At 34.7% G+C, this 9,108-nt stretch overlaps 1 protein-coding gene across 4 annotated transcripts; it reads left to right on the top strand.

The window, feature by feature from the left end:
* The first annotated feature begins 2,569 nt into the window (after window positions 1-2,569).
* LOC147403294 (uncharacterized) lies at window positions 2,570-8,719 on the top strand. 4 transcript variants are annotated; one of them, XM_086438821.1, is made up of 5 exons: window positions 2,570-2,704; window positions 5,104-5,216; window positions 5,300-5,356; window positions 5,440-7,173; window positions 7,756-8,719. In XM_086438821.1, exons 3-5 carry the CDS (start codon window positions 5,333-5,335, stop codon window positions 8,563-8,565), a joined length of 2,568 nt encoding a protein of 855 aa, XP_086294947.1. In that variant the 5' UTR covers window positions 2,570-2,704; window positions 5,104-5,216; window positions 5,300-5,332; the 3' UTR covers window positions 8,566-8,719. The 4 variants fall into 4 exon arrangements, with proteins under 4 accessions (XP_086294947.1, XP_086294944.1, XP_086294946.1 ...); XM_086438818.1 differs by having other exon boundaries at window positions 5,300-7,173; XM_086438820.1 differs by having other exon boundaries at window positions 4,925-5,216; window positions 5,300-7,173.
* The last annotated feature ends 389 nt before the right edge of the window (window positions 8,720-9,108 follow it).

Below are 9,108 nucleotides of genomic sequence, written 5' to 3'. Positions count from 1 at the left end.
GTGTGGCACTTCATCAAGACAATTATATTTATTTACATCTAATCGTTTAAATTTAAGATTTTGGTAACCATTCATTTTTAAACCCTTAATCTGATAAAATTTTTTTTTTTTTTTTTTTTAAATCTAACCTAGACCATAAGTACAAGAGGTATGTATTGTTATTTTTTCTCAACATGATGTTTTATGGTCTGTAGAGTAAGAGTTATTAAAAACTATAGAAATAGTGGGCTATAGAGGATTCATTCCCTCACGCTCGTGATCTAATCATTAATATTATGTTTAATTCAATGACCTATCAATCAACCTATTTATTGATTGATTGGTCTAGTTTTGGGACCTAATTATTATTATTATTTATTATTTATTATTGCACGTTTGTATACTTATTTCCCCAAATAAATACTTTGGTAGGGGATTATCAAAATTATTAAAGCGTTGCCATAAAAGCTTCTTTAAGTAGGAATGCGGGGATATAAATACAACAAAATTTGAAAGAAGAAAGTAAAGAAAAACTAAGATCTTGGTGATCCCCACTTGTGATAAATGCACGTCACACCAAAATTCCATGTTGGGAGGGGAATTTTTTCAGTAATAACTGAGGATTTGACTTTTTTGGGTGATTTAGACATGCACCCCTCCACATTTTGATAAATATTTGAGATACCTCATTAATATTTCAAATTACTGGCATGACCGCCTGACCTCAATCTTCTCTAATAGACTTTTACAAAATAATCTAAATGCCCTCATCTTCAACATGTAACCAAATTACAACTCTTTCTAGATTTTTTCTCTTCTTCCAACAAATTCTATTCAACTTCTTTGCTATCATATTCAAATTTAAGATTTTGTTTACTTTAACATTCAAATTTAAAGAAGGAGTAGGCAATAAATAGAATTTTAGGTAGAAAAATTAAGAATTTTCAATAAAGAATTAAGATAAGGTTCAAAAAGATGGATTGCAGATGCCAGATTTGCCATATAGGTTTAAATGCTTGAAGATCTCAAGTTATGAGAGTAAGGGTTTTTATTAGATGTTGAAGATCTTGTATGTAAAGAAGCATAATAGCAAAGTTCGTATTCGGGAATTATTCGATGTGTATTCATTTCGATTAAATTGGATAAATTCGAGAAGGGTAAAAATGTTGCCATATTTCATGATTAATTTGTCAATTCCCTGATTTACTCAACTAAATCCTATTTTGGAGAATTTTGATGTAAATAAGGACCGAGTCAAAGTCAAGGTCAATAGTGGAATGCCATAAGTTTTAAAATATAGGGGAGGGGTACTATGTGTAAATCACTTGTCGTCATCATCAACTTTAGTGGACAGTACGTGGGTAATATTTGTAATTCAATGTGGGTAATTATGTCATTTATTACAACGCATAATTTTTGTTCTCCTATGGTCAAGGTTTCAAAACTCGTCTGAAATCGAGACGTATCATCCAAGTCGTCTCAGTATCAAGCATGAATGAGACGGGCGTACAAGTCAATTTTTAGAATGAGATTTAATACCTTACGTTCATTTTTGAAAATTTTGGATAAGACGTCTCAAACATATCGAAAAAATCATCTAAGACAACTCCGTATCAGACATGAACAAGATAAGATGCGAAACCGAGTTTTTAAACCATGCTTCTAGTATTGCATCTACAGAAAAGTCGAGCGTGAACCAAATCCAATTAACTCACAACAAACCCAGTTTTCCTGGATCGGATTAGCATCCATCGAGTCCATTTTGACTCGACACTGTCCAAATGATCTTTTATAAGGTGATTTAAACATAGTCCCACATTTCAATCAATATTAGAGATACCCACGTGCTTTCAAAATGATGAGATGCCCCTTGACTCCAGTCTTCTTGAATAGATTAAATAAAATAATCCAACTGACTTTGTTTTTAATCCAAAGTCAAAACCCTTGGTTTTTTTTTTTCCCAAAACTTGTTGTCTTTTGAGAAATTCAACCTTTATGAGATATTTAACCTTAGATTAACCCTTTAAAGAAAATCTTAGATTTTTCTTTTGAAAATTTCATCGTTTTCTATTTCTCCAATAATCCTATTTGTCTTTTTTTTCCAACTTCAAACTCTTAAATATCTATCGAAAATTATATCTCATCTATTCAACTTCAATCCATCATTTCCAACCTAATCTTAATCCATTTTGAAAAATCCTACAATTTTTTACCCAAAATTACATCCTTATCTACTTCCCAAAAATCTTATGTAAGATTTAAAGGTTAAATATATAGAATTTAAGTTTAAACATGAAGCTAAATTTCTTTTTTAATCTAAGAAGTAAAAATGATTGGTTTGGGAAGAAAAAACCAAGGGTTTTTGTCAATATGTTGCAGATGAGGACATTTAAGTCATTTTATTAATCCATTGCAGCAGACCTCAGTCAAGGAACATGTCATCAGTTTAAAAATACAGGGTTTTTGTCAATATTAACCAAAACATGGAAGGGGTATTTCTAAATCACCCATTTTTTTTTTTATATCAGTTGAAACTTGAAATCTATATATATGAATTACGACGAGTAAAAAGCTTTCACATCCGAAATTATCGGTGATAGTGTCATAGTGGTGCTCTCACTCGTCTGCAAAGTTTAACTCAGAACTTCCCCAATCTTACTGTAAATCCGGTCATACACCTCGTGTTGATGCACATAAGTGTCAGATTCCGGTCAAATCGCTGCAGGTCCGATAAACAGACTCTTCGTCTCTCTCTTTCTCAGATTTCGTTTTTGTCAGCTTTTCAATTTTGTTTGCTTTTGTAGTTCTTCCTTTTGGTTCGCTTTCTCTGGATTTCTCTTTTCGAAGCACGTTCATTGTTTTGGATTTGAGTCGGATTCGTATTCATCTTTCCTTTTCTTTCTTTTTTTTGTTCTGGTCGAATCGCAGCTCTTTTAATTCGATTTTTTTGTTTGTGTGTGTGTTTGTGTTGGTTTCTGGTTGTTTAAAGGTGTTGATTTGATTTATTATCTGAGTTTCTTTTAAATTTCAGTTTTTTTAATATTTTTCGACTTAGATTGTGGCTTCTTTTATGAATCTAGAGGTCTTACAGTGCTGATTTGGTCTTTGATCCTTATTTTGCCGTAGAGACAAAAAAAAAAAGAAAAAAAGAAAAAAAGAAAAAAATCACTTTGATATGACATAATTAGGGTTTTTTCTTCTTTTTTGATCAAATTTTCCTGTTGACTTGAGGTTTCCCCCCTCATTTTCGTCATTTTGAATAAATGTACGTTGATTTTATTAGTTTAGTTTAATCTGCATATCTGTTACTGTAAAACTACGAATCTGGATTCCGATCGTTTCTTCAGTTAGGGATTCGGTTAAAATCGAATCACTTGATCTAATAGCCTCTAATAGAGTATGATCCTCTTGACATAAAGTAATCTACTTGGAAGTTTGTATTATTTTATTTTTGACAGGGAAACTTGAAGTTAGGAGTGAGGACTTTTCTTTCTTTTTCTTTTTTTCTTTTTTAAATTCATTGCAAGAGTTTTTACGAAAGTTTTCTTCTCTATAAATTTGCTTCTATCCTTGGAATTTTTTGCCCTGGATTTAGCATTTTTTGTTAGCTATCTTAGTTGTTTTTCATATTTTACAAAGAAGAATTGTTCCCTTTACTCTCTCAGCTGCTGAGATGAATGTGATTCAGAATAGAAGATCTCACTGCCTCGAAAAGCCTTTTGCATGGGAAGAATGGTGGACCTCTTTTATTTTGGTCCTTGCTTAACGTAATTAGGGATTTTTCTTCTTTATTAATACCTATTTTCCCCTTGAGTTGAGAATTTCCCACATTTTATTCACTCTCCACGACTGAAGTTGTTGGCCACCCATGGTTTAAAATAGCGGAATGTATCGGCTGAGACCAAAATATGCATTCAATACTTTCCATCTGCATTATCTGCCGCACTTGAGTTTAGATCCCTATCAATCTATTTTTGTTGTTTGGTAGAATAATGTAGGTTGTTTTTGTCGATTGATTTAGTTTACTTTGCATCTCTTTTTTTTAAAACAATGGATCCATATTCAGATTGTTTCTTCACTCTATGGGTATCATTGTAGATTGATTTACTTTACCAGGGCATAGTCACAAAAAATGCCCCTGTTTGTTAGGAAAACATAAGTGTTAAAACAAGTTTTGTATCTGGCAATTAAAACACGTTTTTTGAATGTTACGATTTTTTTTAAAAGCCCAGTTTTTTTTCCCCGTTTTAAATGCGTTTTTTTACGTTTAATCACGTTTTTTTTTTTTTTAAATGATCACTTTTTTGTGGTCTTATGGTTGTTTTTAATTTGATTTATGAATGTTATTTAATGAGGATTTGATACGTACTATATGATTCGGTGATTCATAAATGTTGAAATATGGCTTTGGTCATAATATCTTGACATTATATATATATATTTTAATAATGTGTTATTTTAAACAAAATATATGTTGATTACACTTTTTTTAGCATCAAGACATGCATGATTATGTGTAAAAACATGTTATCATTCATAGATATTCAATAATGTGCTTTTTGGCTCAAAAATATATTGAAGACTTAAAATAAATGTATAATGTATTATATACATTCACATTTTTCATAATTTTTAATATATTTTTTATTTTTATGTTTTATCTTTTTTTTTTTACAGTTTCTTTCTCATTTGCCCCCTCTTTATCCCTTTTTTCCGAAGTTTTCCATTGCTGAACCCAGTACCCTAACTTTGTGAATGTGGACTTGATAGCTAAAAGTGGAAGGTATCATCCTTTTCAAATAAAGTAATTTACTAGAAATTTATATCCTTTATAAGGAAGCTTGAAATTTTGAGTACTTACTTATTCTGAGGTCTTTCAATGATCAATTTTTTACTGTTTTTACCTGAATTAGGAATTTCTTCTTCTCATTCTTTCCCGGTTTAGATATTGTTATGCTGAAAATGAAGGCTTTAATGTACACGTCGCACTCCTTACTATACTCATCATGCCTGGACTCTAAAAGGGCATCTTCTTTTATCTAAATTTACTTCTGTTTTTTGTATTTATTTTCCCTGAATCTAGCATTTTATAAGCTCTCTCTGTTGTTTTCCGTATTTACGCAGGAGATTTTCCGACTCTTGTTGATTTGAAGCCGATTGATGACCAGGTTCTCTACTTCCTATTAATCAGCCAGATGTGGTGAAGCAGACATTGGATCCCATTGGAGTACCAATAGGTGACAAACCAATAAGCTCATTAAACTCTTGTTCTTGAATCACATTCCTTACTTTTACTAAATCATACTAATTATTTCCTTAGCGGAGCAATCGGTTCTTCCCTGAATGTGCATGGATGCTCAACGTCTTGAATCATAAGGTATAGATGTTTTGGAAATGCAGATTGGTTATGAGTTCAACAGGTCATGTTCAAACAAGAAATCTAATGGAACACCCATGAAGATCCTCGTAGCCCAAGAAATGTCGAAAGAAATGGATTTCAAGAAGCCAGCCAGCGTGGTTGCCAAGTTAATGGGGCTTGATGCCCTCCCAGTTCAGGCGCCCAACTCACGAATGCAACAAATGCAGGGTGGGTTTCATCTTTTTCAGGAGCAGCGAGACTGCAAAGATGTATATGAAGTCCAGGAGAAATTTCCAAAGACAAATTACATTAAACAAAAATCATTACAGAAGGGAAGATATACTGAAAAAAATCCTAATGTGACAAATATGGATCTAGTTCGTCAGAAATTCATTGAAGCAAAGCATTTAGCTACAGATGAAAAGCTTCGTCATTCTAAGGAATTCCAAGATGCGTTAGAGGTTTTAAGTTCAAATAAAGATTTATTCATCAAGCTTCTGCAAGAACCGGATACCCTGATCTCACAAAACCTGTATGAACTACAGTCTATTCCACCATCTCCTCAGATGAAACGTATTACAGTATTGAGACCTTCTAAGACGATGAAAAATGATAGGGTTGTTGTATCCGAGAAGAGTGAGATAAATGGGTGGGACAGAAACAAGAGTGGATTGAATCATGTTTTTACAAACGAAAAGGATGATAGTTCTACTCAACCAACCCAGATAGTGGTCTTAAAACCTAGTCCTGGAAAGTCCCATGGTGTCAAGGCTGTAGTTTCTCCACCATCCATGTCTCCAAGACTGCTTCACGGTAAAGCTGTATGCGAACAATCCGAAGTTGATGAAGCACGATGTTCAAGAGAAGTTGCTAAGGAGATCACGCGACAAGTGCGAGCAAATTTGGGCAGTCACCATAGGGAGGAAACTTGGCATTCGTTTGGGGATGAGAGCTCGTTCAATAGGTCCAAAAATGAGTACATAGAAGAGGGAAATCTCAGTGATTCAGAGTACATGATGCCGACTTCAAGATATTCGCGGAACTGCATCAGCAGATTTGGTAGTCCTCTTTACTCATCCTCCTTCAGCGAGGCATCATATCATCCAGAATCATCAGTTTGTAGGGAAGCAAAGAAACGGCTCTCAGAAAGGTGGACCATGATGGCATCAAACAGAAGTGTTCCAGAGCAAATACAAATTCAGAGAAGCTCTAGTACGTTGGGTGAGATGCTTGCACTTTCTCATACAAAGAAGTTTGCAAAATCTGCCGAAGAGGAGAATGAAGGAATTAGTGTTTTAAGTAGTAAGTCTTGTGTCGGTGAACAAAATTTGAGGGACCTAACAATATGCTTGTCAGGTAGTCTGGATAATGATGAAGGTGAGGAAGATTTTTCTAGTAATCTACCACGATCAAGATCTGTACGCTCTTCTACATCATCGGGGGCAAGGCTAAATGTTGAATCTCCCGAACCTGAGGTCGGTAAATTGAGTGTACACAAGGAAGTGGAGAAGCCGAAGAGTGGGAAATCATCATTCAAGGGAAAAGTTTCGAGTTTATTTTTCTCGAGAAATAAGAAACCAAATAAAGAGAAATCCAGGGCATCATCTCCCTTGGTTGGCTCTCAAGAAACATTTCAGTCTGCCGTTGCTGGATTGCCCGGAGTTTCAGACCGAGACCGACCTTCTCCCGAAAAGATAAGAGATAATTTTCCTGAATGTGTTATGACCAATGGCCCTGAAGGAGGGCCTTCAGTCACTGCAGGAGGATCATCTAGTACGACTTCCTCGCCAGCTTCTACTTATTTGGAACCAAAAACAGATATGTTCTCTCATGAGGTAATCCGGTTTGCTTTTTTTTAGCCCTATAAGGTTGCTTTTATTTGTTTTAGATTATTTTCAATTGTGATTTAATATATTAATTAAAGGGTTTTTGAATATTACATAGTAAAAGGATATTTTGAAAAACTAATCAACATGATTATAGGGGCCTAGGTTGCAATTTTCTTGAATTTTTTTTACCAAAATGACCCTGATTATATTAAATTTAAAAGTGGGGGTATTCATGGCCACTCAAATTTTGGTGTCGAACCACTTCTACTCCACTTTCTATCATTATAATAGTAAAGATTATCTCAAATCTTCAATATTTCATGTTAGGGATTTCAAGATTTGTTTCTCAAATTTGGATAAATTTTTTTTATGTTGGTCAGATATTCTAGGTAGGAAAACATATTGTTATATTGTTTGAGAGGGTTGACCCCTTTTTGTTGTTAAATCCATCCTTTAAGGTATCACCAATTGAAAATCTTGTTGGTGAAATTTGCCCCCATTTATTACTGATGAATATTCATTTAGTTCTACATTTATTAAAGACCATGAGAGTTTGCTTATCCATATATATTTCTAATATTTCTCTAGATTGCATCATCATCACTAGCAAAATCTGAGATGCCTGGAAACCGAAGTGAGAACCAGGACCTGCTGACTTCCATTTCAGTCTTGAAAACACCATTCAAAGATGATAATACAACTCCACAGCCCTCTGGAAATGTCGAATCACTTAAATCTAACTTAATTGCCAAATCTCCACCAATAGAATCACTTGCTCGCTCCTTGTCATCAGACGATACCTGCTCCGGAATACCAAAACCCAATCCACTAGACTCCTCAATACTCCAATTCCGGGCAGATGAAGAACAAGAATGGTTATTATTCATCCAAACACTGCTCTCGTTGGCAGCCCTGGACATTGAGGACCATTCTAATGCATTCTTTGCCAGATGGCACTCACTGGACAGCCCATTGGACCCATTGTTGGTAGACAAATTCATCAATGTGAAAGGCGATAAAGAGAAGTGGCACGAAGCAAAGCACCGGCAGCAGAGATCAAACCAAAAGCTTATGTTCGATTGTGTTAATGCAGCGTTGATTGAGATCACAGGGTATGGGTCGAATGCAGGCCTATGGCCGAGGGTGGGTGCTAAGGTGACTCCGAAAGATGTGTGGAGCCGAGTGAGGGAGTGGTTTTATAGTGAAGCGAAGTGTTTTTCGGGTGAAAGTGGGGATAAAAATAGCCTGATTGTGGAGAGAGTTGTGAAGAAGGAGGTGGTAGGTGGAGGTTGGAAGGAGCTTATGAGATTGGAATTAGATGATCTAAGGAAGGAAATTGAGGGGAAGATGATGGAGGAGTTGGTGGAGGAGGCTCTGTTTGAATTAACAGGTATGTAGTGTTGAGGCTTCTTTTTGGCCCCTCAATTGCGTCTACTGTGATTGATTGTTTCTTAACCGTCTGATATGTAAGTATATATTTATCTATATTATTCGTTTCTTACCTACCATTCTTTATTTAAGATATGCTTATTGTCACTATCTGAATTTAAAATTTCTTTGTTGTTTCAACTTTCTGTATATTGTGCAAACTAATTGTACTTATTGTCTAGGGTTCACTGATCCTTACTTTAGCCTTGCGGTAATTCTTTTGTTACCTAGGATTTACATTGTTTTTTAATTTTTTATTGGAGTGTTAGGTGTAAAATTTTATTAGAAAAAAAAAAGTGACAAACAGAGAGTAGGAAAGAGAGAATCTGTAGATGCACAAGTGCAGAATGATTAGATTAAGTATCCTTCACAATCACAAGCTCCCAACACTGTTAAGATCTTACGTTTGGAAAAAATGTCAAATCAGGTAGAAATTCACTGCTTTTGTCGTAAAGAAGCATGAATGTCCGTAGAAACCATGATGGGATTATCCCTAAACTGGTCTCTGTTTTA

Source organism: Akebia trifoliata, chromosome 4, assembly GCF_017979445.1.
Source record: "Akebia trifoliata isolate Shusen 1 chromosome 4, ASM1797944v1, whole genome shotgun sequence".
In the NCBI taxonomy this organism is placed as follows: Eukaryota; Viridiplantae; Streptophyta; class Magnoliopsida; order Ranunculales; family Lardizabalaceae; genus Akebia; species Akebia trifoliata.
Note: the sequence above shows the minus strand (reverse complement) of the source record. Positions and strands in the feature narration are given on the sequence as shown.

What these genes read in the sequence shown, in the direction of transcription:
- LOC147403294 (XM_086438818.1), top strand. Translation starts at nt 5,374, where the DNA reads ATGCAGATTGGTTATGAGTTCAACAGGTCATGTTCAAACAAGAAATCT. An exon ending in CAGATATGTTCTCTCATGAG is followed by an intron (nt 7,174 to 7,755) that starts GTAATCCGGTTT and finishes ATATTTCTCTAG; the next exon opens with ATTGCATCATCATCACTAGC.